The 21,107-nt window shown below is 42.8% G+C and overlaps 1 protein-coding gene across 1 annotated transcript in view; it reads left to right on the top strand.

Moving 5' to 3' along the window:
* Positions 1 to 423: 423 nt before the first annotated feature.
* The window catches only part of LOC148900380 (homeobox protein aristaless-like 4), a 30,091-nt gene continuing 9,407 nt past the window's right edge, over positions 424 to 21,107 (top strand). The window contains exons 1-2 of the mRNA XM_088992028.1: positions 424 to 832; positions 20,440 to 20,759. Of these exons, the coding sequence (XP_088848154.1) occupies positions 508 to 832; positions 20,440 to 20,759 (645 nt within the window). The 5' untranslated portion in view covers positions 424 to 507. The remainder of the gene's footprint in view (positions 833 to 20,439; positions 20,760 to 21,107) is intronic.

Genomic DNA, 21,107 nt, shown 5'->3' with positions numbered 1-21,107 from the left:
TGTCACGCCCTTTTGACAGCACCCCCCCTTTCCCTCCCAATAGTTTCCCCACTAATAAAGGCCCCAGCGGGTCTTTGTCACCGGCACTTGGTATAAGACTCAGAAGCAGGAGGTCATCCTCATCGACTCGCTCTCTTCTCCACCTCATCCTCAGACCTAAGGTTTTTTTTTTTGCTCAACGACAGTGTTCCTGGAAAAGTTCTCTATGGTTCTATAACCAAAGCCAGCTGCTGTAGGCCCATGCTTGGAAGTGTACGTGCGTGTGGATTATAGAGGAGGGGGCAAGAGCGTGTTCACGCACATGTGCGCTCTTATAAGTGCAGCTTCCCTCTTCAAAGAGAACTGGAGAGAGAGAGAGAGAGAGAGAGAGAGAGAGAGAGAGAGAGAGAGAGAGAGAGAGAGAGAGAGAGAGAGAGAGAGAGAGAGAGAGAGAGAGAGAGAGAGAGAGAAAGGAAGGAAGGAAGAAGTTTTCACCTTGAGCAGACCTGCGGCCCATACAGGAGAGACATGACCTCCATGGATGCATTTTATAGTCCTTCTGCAGTACAAACTCGGGAGCAGCAAACGGAGCACTTGAGGACTTTCCCATCCCCTGACACCAAATACAGCCCCGTTGCCTTCGTGCAAGCCCATAAAGGTCACGCTTACGGAGACAAATCGCGGAGTCCGTTCCAGGAGGAGGGCCGCTCATTGGACGCCATCTCAGCTGCAGACCACGCTGCTTTCAACCAATTCCACCTCTTTACCTACAGGTCCGCTTGTAAAACACCCCCAGAGGAAGGTGAGCGGCATCGGGAGGGCGGGCGCGAGGCGGAGAGACTTCCCTGCTATGGTGAGTGGGCCCCGGCTTCATATCTCGGTCGAGCAGCCTCTCGAAATGGAGTTGGCGGAGGATGCTGCAGTGCGTCTCGTGCAGTGAATTCAAGGAATGTTGCCTTGACATGTATCGTGAATCTCTCCAAACGTTTTGGAGTGAGATCGAGAGACGAGCGTCGTCTTTTTTTCTTTTTTTAGCCTAAAAGATCGTGTTGCATGTTTTCGTACTTTCGTAGTGCGGCTCGTTGGCCCCACTTACGTTTAATTGCACCGATGAGGGGGTAGAATAAAACTTTGACCCTCGTTTGAGGATGAAAAGCGAGGACCAACGGCAGAGAGACGAACGGTGTTACCGGGAAGAAAAAAAAACATCAAAATAAAATTAAAAGTGTGACATGAAAAATGTGGGGTAAATCCGTCGTAATCTAATTGGATAATGTATTTAAAATTGATGCTCGTTTAAAAAAGGACCAGAGAAAAACCGATTCTAAGAAAGCGCAAAAAGTTGAAATTCACGCCGTTGTCAATTTACATATTTCATTTTATGTAAAGAAAATGCACGGATCGAAGCTGCGCAGATACACAAAGATCGTGCCTTTTACTTGCTTCGACGGATGGATGGAGACACACTACATGTTTTCTCTTCTTTTTATGCGTACAGTTAAATATGTGACCATAAAATCATGTAATCGACAGTAGTTTTTATAATTCTTAATTCACGACGGCAACTGTATTATAAATTTGTTTGTGTTTGTAAAGATGTTAAAGGCCTATTTATTTATTTATTTATTTATTCACCCGTGCTCTATTCGTTGAGGCCTTGTCAATGTGAAAGGCAGCGTGATTATATTATTTTATATTATTTTATTCTAAAGACCTGGAATCTCAAGGCAACTTTTAATGTCCTATCGAAATTACTCAAATGTTACATTAGCTTGGCCATCTATGTCAATCACGATCTCCCATATAATATTTTATTTGAATGATATAGAAAAGTATTCATCATTAAAAATGAACAACATCCGGTGAAAATTTTCAACATATAAACACCACGTGTATGCCTGAAAAATGATTATAATTACAACAACAAAAAAACACAAAAACAATTCCTTATTTTTCTCTGCAAAATTTTCACCCCCCCCGCTTTTAATAGTTTTAGACTAAGCTTTCAAGGAAAAAAGGGCGATTTTGATGAAATTCCTGTTACCAGCATCACATTGACTGAGGACACACAAAGGCAAAAACGCAACCCGTGTAAAGTTAGTCACATTCTGTATGATTTTTTGAAAGTATACCCAGCGAAAAAAAGGTCAAAGTCATGATTCTGTGCAACCCGCCGTCTTTGTGATCCTCCAGAGACCGCACATTTCTTCGTTTGATGTGTCCAGTGTCTCCTCTCAGCGTGACCTTTAGCTTCCTGTCTCATCCGTTAGGGGTCGCCCCCCCCCCCTCACCCCCCCCCCCCACACACACACACGTTAGAGAAAATCCGTTTGAGGCCCTGTAAAGTCATCTTGTCGATATTTGAAACACTTGGGCTCCAGTTTGACATTTAACTGCACCCATATTTTATTGTGGGTTTGTCAACTACAGCATATATGAAATCGAGTAATCACCACCAATATTCTATTGGAAATGATCGACAGAAATCTTGATCTTGATATTACTTCATTTGATTAGATACTGCCTAATTATATTTTGAAATTATGGATACTTAAAAAAGAAATAGTTCCATAAAAGGAAAAAAAGCAAAGGGCATTATTTGATAACAGGACAGAATTAAATTGGTTGTTTTGTATTTTATGAGACCGAACCAATTTCATTATTTTGAATGTTCGAGTTCAGTGTCCTCCTATATGTGCAGATGTATAAAGCTTTACACCACAGGTGTCAAAGTCAATGCCCAGGGGGCCAAATCTGGCCCACCCTTATCATTTTATTTGGCCCGCAAAGAAAATTAAGCATGTCAAGTGCCATGATGCTTGCTAAAGTCTGAACCAAAATTTTAAATTGTCGTATGTACACCACAATAACAGTCATTATTCCTGACGTCAAACAAATTGTTTTGTATTAATTTGTTGTGCGTTCTATATGTAATATGTGGAGGGGATTAAACATTCTCATGGTTTTGCCAAATTCATAACGGGCCTTGAGAGGAAACCGTGACTACAATGTGGCCTGCGGCAAAAAATGAGTGAGACAACCCTGCTTCACATGTACTGATGTCGGCTATTTAAAGATAAAGTTCTTTGAGTTTCTCTTTAGATATTTTTCACCACTGTGGCTCTTTGCCATGCATGTTTAAGCTGGTGTGATCGTCCATTTTGCTGTCCCGCAATGGCCTTCCAAGCTATTTGGTTGCAGCAGGCGGTAATGGGAACCAGCCACATGGCCCAGACAACTGAGCCACACTTTTGTATGTCTGTGACATGAGTGGAGGTGACAAGGACTCAGGATCGTTTTACCATTTAGTTCTAGCATTGGCAGGCCAATTTGCATTAGCGCCCGATTTGCATGGCCCGGTGAGAGTAGCAGGGCAAGGAGCAGTCCAGAACTTTCTCTGCTCACTTTACTGTCACTTCCCATCTGAACAGCACATTTATTTAAACAGAAAAAAACAACCGTCCAGCCTCTGTAATTATTATATCCATAGTAAATGTCTTTAATATGTTTTGATTTTTACCTAAAGAGTCAACTACTGTACATGATTGTTTGGGGTCTTCCTATTGGAATTCCTTCCACAATAAAAATCAAAGTATAGTAATAGACTATGAGTGAATAATTACTAGCTGTATTTTCAGACTTGCACAAAATCAATAATTTTCATGACAATTTCAGCCAGATGAGATGGAAATTTAAGTAGCTCAGCCATGCGCTAAGAGGGAGTCTCCATAGAATTTTTGTCCTTAACACATTATAATTTCTACAACCCCCTACTACCCCCAGAAATACTATTCTAGTGAAGAAGTATTTGTATAGAAGCCTTCCCAGGGACTAGTGAAAAGGTCTTTTATAGGCCAAGCGCAAAGGGATAAACTAAAACACCATAAGCAGTAAAGTACTGGAAAACAATTCGGCCAATATTGTAAAATACAATTCGTTAATAAAATGCAGCACAAAGAAGCCATGGTTTAAAACGATCCAAAACATCCCTGAATGAAAGAAAAATTAGAATGTAAAGTTGCCAAAGTTGTGGAGTGTGCTGCTGTAAACTGTGTCATTTTCTGAAGTCAATCACAGTCGAGGGTTTGTGTGCGTACATACAGAGCCAGCAAAGAGTGCGGTGACATCAATGTGCATTTAACAGTAGCTCATTGGAAACTGTCTGCTTGGAACAAACCATCGTGTGTAACTTTTCACTTCATTTCTCAGGCAATTCTCAGAGGAAGACTGTAAATTCGGTCATTAATCTGTGCAGTTAAACACCCACCTGCATTAATGACAGTAAAATAGCGCTACATCGACAGAAAAAGGGATCCCAAAAGTGTAATTTTGAATGAAGATAAAAGAAGATTGTTGAATGATTTCACGGCAAGTATCTTTAAGACATTTTTTTTGTATCTCTCGTAACCTCCCCTCTCAGATGGAATGCTCTCTCCAATCAAACCACAAAAAAACACAAGATGAAGGGTGTTCGTCTTTACTTGAGATGGCAAGAGAAGCATTTGGAAGAGAGACAAGGTTGAGGGTGGGTGTGCGAAGAAAGAAAAGTGTTTGAGATGTGATTTATCAGTCTTGGACTTCATGGATTCTTTTCACAGTCTATAAACATTACACAGCCTGCTGAGATAGATCATCTGTGCTCAGTCAGCAGAGTTGTGTTTCAAAGCGAACGTCTCGCACATTGGGGCGAGGGTGGGAAGGAGGTGCATGAGTATTGTGCTGATATTTGCCGATCGTTGCTCTGTGAGACGGTGACTATTTCCGGATTTCAAGACGCTTGCAAATTTACGCCTTTTCTGAAGCGGAGTGTGTGTTGCGCTCTCCACTATAGTAAGGGAGATACGGTGTTGTGGGATCCAGAAAAAAACCACAAGACAAGCAATGTGATACGTCTTGACTCAACAGTGGTTTACTTCGAATGCCCCGATCTAATGCAAACGTACGCGCACAACAATTTCCGGTCCAACGATCTAAATCGGTCCGACACGAAACATGAACCGAAGCAGGCGTTCCATGTTTAAATAAACATTTTCGATATATATCATTTGTAAACCAATAGAACTACGCGAATGTAACCAAAATAGGAAATACGATAATTTACAACCTGTCACATACTCCCCCTCAAAATAGATGTTGTCCCCAACATATGTACTAGTAAATACATAAATACGCTGGACGACGTGCCCAAAACAATGACGCACGGTATTATGAACTGCATCCAAATATGAACTATAATAATGAACAGTTTACAGACTGGGACTCTTTTCATACATTCTGTTTACATTATAACAATCAACAATTCACAGACTGGAACTCTTTTCATACATTCCGTTTTACTTATACAGGGCTCATCGGGGTCTTCTTGTTTCCATCTCACTGTTCTATTAAACCGAAGTGTCGATTAACCATTTCTGTAGTATTTCGTGGCATGATAGGGGTGTGCGCCATACATCCAAGGCATTGTCTGTTCACCATGATATGGTACTGTCCCTACATTGTAACAAGATGGCGAACCAAGGCGATCATACGTGAATACCTTGGGTCTCCTGTGTTCTCGTCGTGGCCGTTGATTTCCCCCAATATCAGGATTACTGGGGGTTGGCTGGGGAAAAGGGGGACACACCGTCACAGGTGCATCATTTTCCGGACCAATGTTGCCCTCCTGAGGTTGGTCAACTTCCACAGCTCCCGGCTCTGTCCCCGGCAGTTCATTCCCCAGTTGATTGTCATCATGGTGGGTTGTCTCCACGAAGCTCACGTCCCGCGGTTCTGGTGAGTCTGGTCGGGTGCTCTGGCGATGCAACACTGGATAATACTCATCCTCCTCATCATCCTCTTCCGGATCCATTTCCGGCATCTTGTTCGGTCGTTGCCGAGTGGACTTTTCCTTGGACTGGGACTGTAGTGAAGTCTCTAATGGCAAATGATCACATGGCAGCAAGAGATTGCGGTGGAGTATCCTAGATCTGCCCTTCCCCCTCTCAGGTTTCAGCTCATAAACTGGAATGTCTTGGCTGACTTGACGAACCACTGTATGAACAACATCCTCCCAGTGGTTTCTCAGTTTGCCTGAACCTCCACGTGGGGTTAAGTTTCGAACCAGAACACGATCACCGGGCAACAGGGTAGAATACTTTAGTTTACTGTCATATAGTCTCTTACTCCTGGCAGCAGCTTTGTTGTTATTTTCTTGCGTGATCGCATACGCTTCCTCCATGCCCTGTTTCCACTTCTTCACATAGTCCTTCTGGTTGGTTTCACCCTGGTTCGTTTCACCCTGGTTCGAGTCTGGATTCAAACTAAACAACATATCAACTGGCAAACGTGGTGAACGTCCATAAAGTAAGTAAAAAGGTGAGAACCCTGCCACCTCACTTTTGGTACAGTTGTAAGCATAAACGAGTTTGTTTAGTGAGTCTTTCCAGTTACTCTTTTGTTTCTCTGTCAGTGTCTTTAACATCTGGATCAGTGTTCGATTAAATCGTTCAACTTGTCCATTTCCCTGTGGATGGTAGGGGGTTGTCCTTGAACCCGCAACCCCACAATATTCCTTCAGTTGAGCAAAAAGTTGATTTTCAAATTCACCACCCTGATCATGGTGAATTCGAAGGGGGAACCCAAACTTTAAAGCATAGTCATTAAAGATTTTGTCTGCCGCTGTTTTGCCAGCTTTGGACGTTGTAGCATAAACTTGAGCGAAACGTGTAAAATGGTCTACTAGCACAAGCACGTATTCATAACCACCCTTACATTTGTCAAGATGCAAAAAGTCAACGGAGACAAGTTCAAAAGGCTGAGTAGTCACAATATTAGTAAGAGGGGCTCTGGTCTCACGGTTGGGCTTTTTGTGTTTTAGGCACACACACTCTCTCAGTACATAGTCCTCTATTTCTTTTTGCATAAAGGGCCAGTAAAAACGATCCCTTACAAGGGAAAGAGTCCTTTCTACACCATGGTGGCCCATTTCATCATGCAGCTCTTTTAACACTGTCACCTTGTGTTTTTCAGGAAGCAGTAGTTGGGTTCTGTTTGCCGTTTTTCTGTACAAAACACCTCTGTCATTAAAGTGTAGCTTGTCCCATTCCCTCACAAGACAAACAACTTGAGGACAATGCTTTCTTAGTTCAGTACCTAGCGGTTTCGTCTCCGCCAGTTTGTATCTAATAATATGTCCTATAATGGGGTCAGTCTCTTGATCTAGCTTGATCTGTCCAACAGTCAATGGGGCTATCGGTGTGTTTAGTGACACCTCGGCACACATAGCTGAGATTCCCATAGACCAAGCTGCACTAGACTCGTTCTGTTGGTCAACCGCTTGTACGGCAGCACTCACAGCATCATATGACATTTCTTTTGTACATCCTTCCATATATGTTACCATATCAAGGGGCATCCTAGATAAACTGTCTGCATCAACATTTTCCTTACCGGGACGATATTTAACAGTAAAATTAAAATCAGAAAGTTCGACCCACCTGCACCCAGTTGCATTTAACTTAGCAGTCGACAGTACATACGTGAGTGGATTATTGTCACTATACACAGTGAAGAATGGTGCATAGTACAAATAATCACGAAACTTGTCTGTGATCGCCCACTTAAGCGCCAAAAATTCCAACTTGCCCGAGTGTAAATTATAATTCTTCTCAGCTGCAGTCAATGTCCGAGAGCCATAGGCTATCACGCGAAGTTTGCCATTTTGTCTTTGGTACAACACAGCACCTAAACCCCGGTTAGAGGCATCTGTATGCAAAATGAAAGGATGCGCGAAGTCAGGAAAACCTAAAACTGGTGGTTGAACTAAACAGTCTATTAGCTGCTCTAACACTGACTGATGCTCATCACTCCACTCAATACGTGTGTTGGAAGACACACTGTTATGTCTCACTTTCCATTTTTGTCTTTGATGCTGCTGAGTCTCAACATTCAGAGGGGCTTTAAGCAAAGCATACAAGGGACTAGCGATACAAGAGAAATCTTTGATGTATTGCCTATAATAGCTTAATAGTCCCAAAATGGCTCGAAGCTCACCGACAGTGCCTGGCTGCTTGTTTTTCAGGGCACGCACTGCTGCTGTATCTGCCGGGTCCATTCTGCTCCCCTCAGCAGAGACAATCCTGCCGAGGTACCTCACTTCCGGCTTAAAGAGGTCACACTTTCGGGCTTTGAGTTTTATTCCATTTTCCCTGAGACGTCGCAACACTCGTCTGACGTCCTCAACGTGGTTGTCAAATGTCCCGCTGAAAACAAGAATGTCATCAAGATAGGGGACACATATTTCGTCCCGTAACCCCTCCAGACATTGTTCCATACACCGCTGGAACGCTGCTGGTGCATTCATGAGTCCAAACGGAATTCGAATCCATTCATAAAGGCCCCAAGGGGTCACGAAGGCAGTCAGGTGTCGGCTCCCTTTGGACATGAACCCCTGGTGGTATGCTTTGCCTTGGTCCAGCAGCGAGAAGATGGTGTTACCCCCAAGGCTATCCACCACGTCCTGTACCCGTGGGATGGGGTGCCGGTCAGGGTGTGTTTTCCGGTTCAGCTCTCTGTAATCAATACATAAGCGCAGTGTACCATCTTTTTTCTTGACACAGACGACAGGGGATGAGTAGGAGGAAGTGGACTTTTCCACCCACCCCTGCGCTATCAAGTCCTGTAAATAGTCTTTCACCTCTCTGTACATTGGCTTTGGGACAGACATATATGTCTTTGAAACAGGCTCAGTGTCTTTCAACAAAATGTCCATTTGTAGGTTTTCCACACACCCTATGTCGTCGTCCGATTTTGAAAATGATGCCGATTCCTCTCTCAACATCTGCTGAACGGTCTTTCTCTTATCTTCGTCCAAATGAGAAAGGTCAATTGGGGGGTCCCACTGCTCACTGAGAGCGATGGTGGTATTCTGGACATGGACCTCATTGACAACCACTGAAGGAAGGTCCCTTTTAAATATGTTAGCTGGGTAGACAGACCCTACCGACTGCACTGTACCAATAATAGCCTTTACTGGAAACCTAATATCATGATTAGTAGGGTTCTGGACACTAACAACTATCCTAGGGATGGAACCTGCCTTAACTGAGACCAACGAGTCACAAAGCTCGAGGCCATCTGGCCACTGTGGGTTTTCACTTGGCTCAAAAACCAATGTAACATCTTCCTTAAAGGGCTTAGCCTGTACTTTGCATGGAATAATAAGTGAGCTATGCCTGGCTATAGTGAATCTGTCATTTGTTGTTTTTACACGGTACTCATGTGCTTGTCCCAGACTAACTGCTTTTATGAAAGTGGCAGCTTTATTGCGCTTAAGGTGGGGAAAAGCTAGTCTAACCGATTTCAAGAGCTTTTCTGTATCCCCTGTTTGTGACTCATTAGAGAGGCTATCTAACACAAGACGCTCAATGACATTAAACCCTATGATAGGACACTGTTGCTGGTCACCTTTTAGTACTAATACTGGTACAAGTAGCCCTGGATCATTAGCACCAAGTTTAAATGATATCTCAAGCCATCCTACATAAGGCATATCCGTTCCATTAGCTGCCACAATATTGAGAGTGTTATCAGGGTCAATAAGTTCATTCACATTTTTCAATGACACGTCAGGTAAGTTTGTTTGTTTCCATAACTCATCTACAGCACACACCTGGGACCCCGAGTCCCAGAGTGCTTCAACCCTTTTGTTACCCAAAAAGCACCGAATAAGACATTTCTTTCCCACTAACTCCCTGACCGAAGGTAATTTGCCACACTGGTTCTTATCTGTACGCTCGACAAATGACTGCTTATGTCTCTTCTGAACGGGGCCACGTGTGTGGGGCTTACATTCCATTTTCATAGCACCACTGTAACACTGGGACCTATCTGTCTCTGTGGTCACACCATGTCCCACTGGAGTAACCCTTTCTAGTTTAAAGCATGGTTCCTAGCTGAGTTCTGTGCTTTGCAGCCTGCTCTGAAATGTTCACTACTTCCACATTTAAAACAGTGCTGACAATATTCTTCACCTGTCTGAATACAAGAATAACACCTGGGCTGAGGGCGACGGGGCATGTAGTACTGCGGAGGGGCGAACCGCTGCTGGAACTGTGCTGCCCCCCTCATCGGCCTGGGCCCTGGTGCTGGGTGGTACTGCTGAAGAGCTGATGGGGAGTGCTGGGTGTAGTAGTGCCTGGCTGGTGGATCTACCTGATATTGTGAAGGTGGAGTGAAGGCGACCTGTTCAGGGTAGTGGTCAGGCAGGCGTTCAGGTCCTCCGCTGGTGGGCTGAGAAGTGGCTGTTGGTTTCTGAATAGTCTCTTTGATCTGGGACACTTCTGCACGCAGCTCTTTTAACAGCATCATCTCTGACCTCATCTCTTTGATCTCTGAAAGGAGTTCATTCGGCACAGTAACAGTATTCTGCTTTAAGACTGTCTTCTTCCCAATCGGGACTGGTGTGTCATCTACCTGGACAGTGTTCAGCGTTGTCACCCGTGCAGCAGCATTTTTCTTTTTTTCCTGTCGCTCTTTTTCATTTGCACATGCCATGTTTAATTTTTCTAACAGTACTTCATCTGATGTGGTGGTTAGCAGGAGGAAAGGTTGCATGTCACTCTTTACATTGTCACTCTGTAACCCCGTCAGAACTGTGTGCAGGAATAAACTCTGGACCAACGTGGGATCATACTTCACCCCTGATTCAGCTTCTTGAGATGCAAAAAGAATCCTTTGACGAAGATCCATTGCACGCAGTAGAAATTTCTGTGGGGACTCTTTATTAGTCTGCACTTCCGATGAGAGCTGCTTATACAACTCAGTGGCTCCTCTCTCTTGATAGTGAGATCGGAGAATCCTTCGTAAAGAAGTTAGGGTAAGATTTTCTTTCCCTTCGAGGTAGCTTCTCAACTGCAGACCTGGTGTTATGGCACGAACCACTGCATCGATGATATCATCCCCCTGGTAGCCTTTACTGAGCCCACTTTCTATCTGTCTGACCAAATTAGGAAATGTGAGTTTATCTTTTTGTCCGAGTTCACCTATTTGTCCAGATATTTTGAAATCTTTGCGCCAGGGGGCAGTGTCTGGGGGCACTATGCTTCTCTTTCGCACTGCATCCCGACCTTTTTCACTTGGTTTGGCTATTCCTGGTTCAAAATCTTTTATACTTTCAATCAAGTCCTTTATACGTAGCAAATCTGACATTCCTCCATCTTCTAGCTCTAATTCAGCTCTTTCAATGTAGGTTGACACAATATTAATTAGTTGGCCTCGAGTCTTTCCTGTAAGTTGCTCTCTTTCCAGTCCAGATATTTGGATTTCAGCACATAACTCTGACAACTGTTGAAAATTCAGTCCAAATAACTTGCCTTTGATGTCCAACTGTAATTCGTCTAACGCCATTTTCGAGAGGGTAGACGCAGTTCAGCTGGCCGGATTCACTTCAAAGTCTTCCAGTGCCCTCTAGTGGTGGCTGTACGCACAGAGATGCAACTAGAGCACATGTAGAAACAAACCAGTAAACGGCGACGCCACTCCGACTGGGTTGATTGGGGATATTCGGCGCGAGCTTCTACCCACGGCGAGTAGACAACACTCGAACGCAAATATCCCAGCGGTGCCTCCAAAATGTTGCGCTCTCCACTATAGTAAGGGAGATACGGTGTTGTGGGATCCAGAAAAAAACCACAAGACAAGCAATGTGATACGTCTTGACTCAACAGTGGTTTACTTCGAATGCCCCGATCTAATGCAAACGTACGCGCACAACAATTTCCGGTCCAACGATCTAAATCGGTCCGACACGAAACATGAACCGAAGCAGGCGTTCCATGTTTAAATAAACATTTTCGATATATATCATTTGTAAACCAATAGAACTACGCGAATGTAACCAAAATAGGAAATACGATAATTTACAACCTGTCACATGTGCACGGCATTATCCCACTGGGTATTGCATCACACCACATATAATTGTGCTTGACATATTGTGCTAGCTGTGCTTTGACAAAGATCAGCGACAGTGTAAAGCAAGGGTGTCAAACTCATTTTTTTCTGCTGCAGGCCACATTGTCGTTACAGTTTCCTCTCGGGGGCCGTCAGGAATTTGCGGAAGTCATTAGAGTATTTCATCCCCTCCACATATTACATATAGAGCGCACAACAAATTAATGAAGTCAGAAATAATGGCTGTTATTGGCAAATTGAAATTTTGGTTCGAACATTAGCAAGGTCTGTGTTAGCTCTCAGTCGTACAGGAGTGGTCCATCGATGAGAAGGTTTCTTCCGCCGTCATCTGTACTTCTTTGAAGGTGTCGGACGTTTCGCTAATCAGTGTAGCCTTAGGGAATAGTCCTCTGCTCCCCCCAACCAGAGAGCAGGGACCTATCACAGCAGAGTCTGGCACCGCCACGTCTGGACAGTCGGGATATATGTATAGGGCCAAAACTGCCAGCACATTTTTGTTCACTGACGAAGCCTCTTGGATAAGAAGCGAAACGTCCGACACCTTCAAAGAAGTACAGGAGGCGCCTGAAGAAACCTTCTCATCGATAACATTAGCAAGCATCATGGCACTTGACAAGCTTGATTTTGAAGAAACCCTTACTGGACCCTCCACACACTGCCCACCATCTCTACCAGCTAACAAAATCAGAAAGCCTTTAATAGTGCCACAATGGGGAAATTTGCAATCTACAGCAGCAAAATTGAAAGGGGTGTGTGTGAGAGGGGGTGAAGAGATAAAACAGAGTATTCTATGCATAATAGAAATGTCAGAAGATTGAAATGTATAACTGTGCAAAAATGTTTCATAAAAAGAACTGTACCTCGTGCAATTATAAAAGCAGGCGCTACCAATCCATGCGTACCTAATCCAGCAGACATTTAAACAGCTTCTTCCCCCGTCGCCATTAACTCTCTAAACAGTAACCCAAAAGTAACCGTATAGTGCCTCATTGCAATTTTGAACAACCATGTGGAACAGCATCCCATCATAATCATTGTTTCTCCAGCTCTGTATTCACTTGATCCACTGTCTGCTTGATACTTTGCACATTACCACTTACATGAAGGAATTCAATTAGATTAGATTAGCCTTTATTAGTGTCCTCCATACCTATTTATGATGTCTTTTTTATGATGATACTAGTGCAGCATGTTCTACCGAAGACAAATTCCTTGTGTGTTATACATACTTGGCCAGTAAAGATAATTCTGATTCTAATTTGTTTTTGCGGGCCAAATATAATTTTATGGTGGCCCTGATTTGGCCCCCGGGCCTTGACTTTGACATATTTCATGTAAAGATATATTTTGGATACAACAGGGGTCCAAATAAAGAGTAAGAGAGACTGGAGTCAGGCCTGTTGGTTAGTCATTCTTATGACATCGGGCCAGCTTGATGATTTACGTGTGCATATCAGCATGTCCTCCTGCTTCAAGCTCTCACAGCAAAGCAACAGAAGCTCCATACTCCCTCACAACCTTTTTTCAAAAACTGTATAACAACCCCACAAAAGAAGAACAGATGCATTCTTCCTCACAGATTTACTATCTTTTCTTCCAGTGCGCTTGGCTATAAGTCACAATGATGCTTGACTTGATACTGTTGCTGTTAGGTAGATTTTGTGAGTCCCAGTCATTTATGCTTCAATGTGCACAGCATGTAACTAAGCGACAGTATTTCCTCGGCCGGGGCCTCTGCTGTCCCACTCGATGCACTCAATCAAAACAAAAAAAGTTTCATCATGCTTGTAGACCACACTGTCCAAAGAACGGCAGCTTGTTCAACATTTTTTAGCGGCCCTCAAAATGACTCCAAAGAGGGAAAAAACAAAACATAAACGTGACATTTGACATGTGCCGCAAGATTAAATAAAAAAAAGTTTGTCAAATGAACAAATCAATAGACAAAATAATATAGACCATAATATTAATATTTTTTTACAATGTAGATCGTTTCTCACGATACAAAGATACAAATTAACCATTTGTAATGTTGTGTACTCCCAGCTACACTCTACCCTCTCCCAGAATGATCCCTACGAACCATTCCAATCTGGTTTCCGCCCCCATTACAATACAGAATCTGCTCCCTTAAAAGTCACGAACGATCTTCTATTGGCAGCTGATGCTGATTTACTCTCCATCCTCGTCTTTCTTGACCTCACTGCAGCTTTTGACACCATTTCTCATCCCATCCTCCTTGACAGACTTTCCTCCATAAGGATCACGACACGCCCCTACGCTGGTTCCACTCTTATCTCTCTGGCCGCTCTCAGTTCATCCAAATTAACTTCTTCACTTCACAGTCCTCTCCTGTATCTTCTGGTGTACCCCAAGGCTCTGTCCTGGGACCTCTCCTCTTTATCACCTACCTTCTTCCCCTTGGCAATATTCTCCATATACAATTTCATTGCTTTGTGGATGACACCCAGCTCTATCTCTTCAGCAAACCTGACGCCTCTCTTCCACCTCCCTCTCTGAAATTAAATCCTGGTTTACCCATAACTTCCTCAAACTTAACAGCGAACTGAAATTCTCCTCGTTGGTACCAAATCCACCTTTAGCAAAGCTAACAGTTTCTCTCTCACTATTGACAATTCGACCGTTTCTCCCTCCCATCAGGTCAAAAGCCGAGGTGTCATCCTTGACAGCACACTATCTTTCCACTCCCATATAAATAACTTCACCCGATCTGCAAACGTCCACCGACGCAATATCAATCGTCTTCGCCCGTCTCTCACCCCTCACACCACTGCTATCCTTGTTCATAGTCTTGTCACTTCCCAGATTGACTATTGCAATTCACTTCTCGTTGGTGTCCCTCAGAAGCTTCTCACAAACTTCAACTCTTCCAGAATTCTTCAGCCCGGATCATCACCAGAACCTCATCCTTTCATCACATCCCCCCGTCCTCCAAGAGCTCCACTGGCTCCCGGTCAAATATCGAATCCACTTTGAAATTCTTCTTTATACATTTAAAGGACAACCGACGTCTCCGGACAAGTTGTGTCCATAATTTGTAAAATCGCTTCAAATGACTTCTACTGAGCGTATTTTACAAAGATTCCACCACATATAGCTATATTTTACGTTTTAAGACTCGCGCTGAATATTCCGGAAGTCTGATTTTTGAGTTGGTGACGAGTCCTCACCCTACGTCACTGAAGGAATGCCCCTAACCGAGAAAGGACATACCTTGCATCATCACCTTAATGCATTTTGCGGTACTTTGTTTGGTCTGAAAACTTCGTGTTGATCCGTGTTGATGGTGAAATTAGAAGGAAAACACATAAATAATGCGATGGTGAATCGTTGTGTGTTGCATCAAGACTTCTACAGTGTATTTGACAGTCGCTGACAAAACGTCCCAGCAGACAATTTCCACGGAGCTTTGTTGCCATCGTCTGCCTTTTTTTGGGTACTGCGAGTACGAAAGAGTTTGTCACGACATTTCTCTCCACATGCATCAAAATGACCGGAATAAATTATTTAATCGATTGCAAACATGTATGCTTTCCTCTTCAGAACTATTTGAATCACATTCATAACTGGATCAGTAACAAGAAAGCATCTTTTCCGAATCTGAAGCCATTGTTTTGATTTTAGAGCAAGCCAAGACGTCTTGGCATGACACCACGAACAAGGGGGCGGAAATTTCTGAAACTGGCCATTTCCGGTTTCAAATTGAAGTACTTTTTAGACACTTTAAGTCATTTTTATTGGTGTTTTGCATTTGACTAAAAATATCATACTGCGTGTTTTGGGCATTTTAGATGCTATAAAACGTTTTTTTCTGATGTCGGTTAGGAAACAAAAAAGTGATGTCGGTTGTCCTTTAAAGCTATCCATACCTTGCACGCCCATACCTATCTGACATTCTTCAAATTTCTATTCCCTCTCGTTCCCTCAGATCCTCTTCCTCCCTCCACCTCTGTGCCCCCCCCCCCCCCCCCCCCCCCGCCCGTCTCAGCACGATGGGTGACAGAGCCTTCAGCTGCTCTGTCTCCAAACTTTGGAACTCACTTCCTCCCATTATTCGTAACATCGATTCTCTTCCCACCTTCAAATCCCATCTCAAAACCCACCTATTTAAAATTGCATCAGAATCAGAATCATCTTTATTGCCAAGTATGTAGAACACACAAGGAATTTGTTTCCGGTAGAACACGCTGCACTAGTATCTCATCATTTTCTGTGTAGCTCAATCTCTTGTTTCTATTTAAATGTGTATTGTATTTATCGTATTCTATTTGTAATTGCATTTTAGTATCTAAGCTTGTCTGTGACTGTGGGGTGTCCTTGAGAGCTTTGAAAGCCGCTTAAAATAAAATGTATTATTATTATTATTCATAAGGGTGCGTCTTATACCCTGGTGCACCTTATACCCCGGAAAATATGTTAGATGTTGTTCTTGTGCCCTTCATTCCATTTCATTTTTCCTCTTAACTTCATGGAGAAAAGATACATTTAATTAATTCTTTTACAAGATCCTAGGTGTCGTTGATTTCAACATTTCATATATGAAAACGCCTCGTACAATACACACAATCGATAAGTTTATAATGGTATTGGACTTTCGCTTGAATTCATGAGAGGTCGTTTGAGATCTAAACAGAAAAAAGTGTCATGTTCTCGTCAAAGTCAATCCCGCAGCATGTTTGATTGAATGAAGGTCGGAGAAGTGTGACATTGAATGAGATTCCGTGATTCCAACCGATTTTCACATCCACTCTGTTTTTTTGGGGGACTGTTGAAATATGTTGAAATATTGCCGGCACTGCATCAAATTTTAGCTTAATTCTTCATAGCCGAGGATCCAGACAACTTTCTTTGTCAATTCTCTTTGTCATACAACTCAGCAAAATGGACGTATCAACCTACCCAATTCCTGCCAAATGGGAAGGTTCCCTCCACCCAACGTATGCAACCACCTTGATGTGGTCATTCTGCCAAGATAGCTTTTTTTCAGATAGCAGATAATGCCCACGGCAGCTAATATTGACCCAGATTCACCTTTCAATGATGCTACATCACAGCTCGGCTTGCCGCATGCCAAAAGGGAGCCGGTACAGTATGACTGTGTGTGTTAATAATAACACATTTCATTTATAAGCACCTTTCAAAACTCTCCAGGTCACATTACAGTCACAGGATGAGGTTTTTCTGTGGGTGAGCAGCGGCAGCCACACGCGGTAGCGTTCACTCAACCCGGAATAACTCAAATAGCTAGCTAGCTAGATCGCTAATAGCTAGCCAAATGTTAGCAGCCATAATATTACCACGGGCTACGATAAGTTTGCTTTAACACTAAAACACATTTGGATGGAATTTACGTTTTCCTATTAAAAAGATAATGCGCATCAACTATGTTGGATATGTTGTAATTGTAAATCATAAAAAAGACAATAGAAAACAAATTATGACACAAATATTCACATACTCTGCTCCGAGCTACTTTAACATGTGCTCTAACTTGTGCAGCTGTAAGTCAAATCATTATTTTATGACTGTATTAGTTGGACTCGTCACGTGTTGCTACACACAGACATTCAGATCGGCGTTGAGGATGAACTGATCATCTCTCTCATAATTTAGAGAAAGGAGATGTTTGGTTATACTCACATCCATGGTAAACGTTTCTTTGTACTGCTGGACTCAGCAAGCCATTTCTTCTTTTCCTGTTGTCGAAGGAGAAACTTACAGGAAAGCACATTACCTCCTTCACTGCCAAAGTGCAACATGAACAGTAGTCTTTTATAAGTTAGTGTTCATTACTCATGAACCCGACAGACAGATCGTACCTTGTGGGGACTGTGGGTATCAGTCAGAGAAATATGACTGTCTCCACAAGGAGTGTTAACGCTAGAATTTTAAAATGGAGGTCTTTCAAGCCCAACGCGATGGATGAGTCATTGCCGCGGAGCAATGCTGTGGCCTGCTGGACCCCACAGGGAGTTGTGTCACCAAAAATTACATACCCGTGGAAACAGTTAGGCCTTTGTATTTCTTTTTAATCAGTCCTGGATTTGAAAAGTCTGGCTTTTGATTCGCGAGAAAACTCCATGATTTGATTGATTTTTGCGATCGGGACACATTTTGTATTGCTTTAGTTAATTCGAAACATGTTTGAACTACAAGCTTGGAAATACGCACAGTTGAGTCCGTTGGTGACTGAGCTGTCACCAGCTCCATATCAATAGACAAAATTATTTACTTGAAGTTGGTGTGTTGAAATTAACTCATTCACTGCCAGTGACTGTTGTCATTGTCACTCGAGTTCTAGGACCCACAGAATATTGAGTTTTAGGACTACATAAACATTCAATGCAGCGTAAAAAACCTTAGACTCTCTTCTTTTATCGGAAAGAAAGAGTTAATTCCTAAATTATATGAGTCTGGAGTTATATGATCTTGAAATGAGGGCGGCTGTCCAAATTGGGGAATGGTGCTCTAAGTCATATTTCCAATTCACTAAGAAATTTGTAAATGGCAGTGAATGAGTTATGGTTCTTCCAACGGACACCCGTCCCAAAACTCTGTTTCGACGTGGAGATGATATTAGACAGTGGGCAGTACGAACCCTTGCATGAACCCTCTTTCGGTTGAAGGTTTATTTTTTCCTATATGTACAGCGTCAGAAAAAAAAACTAGAACCCACTTTAACTAATAAAGAAGCCATCTTTTGCCCTAGCCATCTTTTGCACCTTAAGTACCCAACCAGGTGATTAATTACTTCTGAACTAACTCCATTCATTGAATCATCTTTGAAACCACTTACTCCTCACTAAGGGGGTGCCGGAGCCTATCAGGCGTCGGGGTACACCCTGCATCGTTTGAACAGAAACAAACAACCATTCGTGTTATGGACAATTTGGGAGTGTTCAAATAGAAACCCAAGCACCCGAGGAGAACATGCAAACTCCACACAGGGTGGGCGGTGTGGCGATTGAACCCATGACGTCTGCACTGTGAAGTCGACGTGCTAACCACTCAACTACTGGGCCGGCCTAAACTAACTTGTTTATCAAAAAGGCATACTTTTTTTACAGACATCTGTTGCAAAGTTTTTCATCTGCTCAAACATTCAATACACACATTTTAGTGACCTGGCTTTGAAAATGTCTGAATTGTTACACTGAGGGCAATGTATCACCCCAGAGGCTTTTGCATTTATGTTGGCAATGTGTCACAGCAGCACGCCCCAAAACCACTTTCTGCTATCCCATGCACTACTTTCCTGATCACTTCCAAAAATGAGTAAGACACTAAATCACTTTGATAGACACTGGCAGACAGATTGCCGCTAAGCTATATTAAATTAGATCTGTTGGAGGTTTGAAAAATCGTATGCTGCAATGCCATTTAGTGAGTCCTTTCATTGCTTGTAGCCAGAAAGAACATCCCTGCAAATTAAGCGTGACAGCCACCTTATGTCACGTGGAACAAAAACCACAGAGTGTCCATAACCCAGTCCATCAAAGATGATCTATGGAGAAGAACGGACCCTACTCTTGACTTATCAAACACGCAGGTGATAAAAGTGATCAGCACTCACATTAAGACTAGAAGCCAACAAACGTTGCAACTGGGGACCAAAAAAATCAATTCGTCATAATGCTGCAATTGAATTATGTGCCATGAAAAGCTGCCAAGTGACTCTCATTTGACGTACTTCTGAGGCACAATGGAAATGTTCAGTGGGTGCCAGCGGTGGTCAAGTTAAAGTTTGAGCATGCTCACACAGTTACATTTGGGTTTAAATGTACATTTTCGCTGGTAGGCAGTACAAAAAGGTGGTACGCTAAAATAAAACACATACCACATCTGTTGTGGCAACAGAAAACAAAATTTCCATTGGTTTGTTTTAGTGGACATACTGTAACTTTCAATAGCATAACTGCTCTCGACTGGAGTTTGCATGTTCTTCTTGTGTCTGGGTGGGTTTTCTTTGGGTACACCGGTTTCCTCCCACATTCCAGAAACATGCGTGGCCGGTTAATAAAAATCCCTTAATTTGCCCCCATGGGTGTGATTATAAGCGCTAATGGTTGTTCATCTGTGTGTGCCCTGCGATTGGCTTGCAACCCATTCAGGGTTTATGAAGACAGCTGGGATAGGCAAAGTGGATTCGGAAATAGATGATAAATATATGTTAGTGTAATATCTCAAGCAATACAGACAAAAGAGGGGAAGCAGCTGAGGGATTCTCAAATAACTTTTATCGTCAACCTATAAAATATGTCATGAAGGATAAACTCTCTATGCCTGCATTGCATACTATGCTCATTTCACCTCATTGTGTGTAATTTACATTGTTTCATCATTCCCCATGTAACCTACCCTCCTTTCTTTTCCAGAGGGGTTTAATTCCTCACATAAACAACAATGATTGATAACTGTCATCATTACACTATTAAAACATTTATAATCATAAAAATTGAAGTGTTTTCCCTCCTTTCTGCCTGCTAGGTAAAGACAGCACAAATCTGACAGATACCGAATTGACTCAACTCAGAGATCATCCAACAATGGACGCAAGCTATCTGGCTGTTAAGGATCAGGGCGTCAACGCGACAACCGAAAGTGCGCCAGGTGCTGATTTAGCCAATCCCCATGACAAGGGCGATAGCAGTGAGAGCAACAAGGGCAAGAAGAGGCGCAATCGCACCACCTTCACCAGTTACCAGCTGGAGGAGCTGGAAAAGGTCTTTCAAAAGACGCACTATCCAGATGTTTACGCTCGTGAACAGTTGGCACTACGGACAGACCTGACTGAAGCTCGTGTACAGGTAAGAATAAATAATTGTTTTCATCTTCATCACAGAGAATGTTTCTCGAATTAAATCGATGCATCTATTTTGTAACCTGCTCATGCTCACGCCGATCACCCATACGTCTTTGGCAGTTGGCAGGGTACATCCTGAACTGGTTGTCAGCCAATTGCAGCGCACGCATTGACGAACACGTTCATACCAACGGACAATTTATATATACTGTGTGCGTGTGTGTGTGCGTACGTGCGTGCGTGTATGTATGTATGTATGTATGTATGTATGTATGTATGTATGTATGTATGTATGTATGTATATATATATATATATATATATATATATATATATATATATATATTATTTTGA

The sequence above is a fragment of the Hippocampus bargibanti genome, linkage group LG03, assembly GCF_051943395.1.
Source record: "Hippocampus bargibanti isolate YZ-2025 linkage group LG03, ASM5194339v1, whole genome shotgun sequence".
Taxonomy (NCBI): Eukaryota; Metazoa; Chordata; class Actinopteri; order Syngnathiformes; family Syngnathidae; genus Hippocampus; species Hippocampus bargibanti.
Note: the sequence above shows the minus strand (reverse complement) of the source record. Positions and strands in the feature narration are given on the sequence as shown.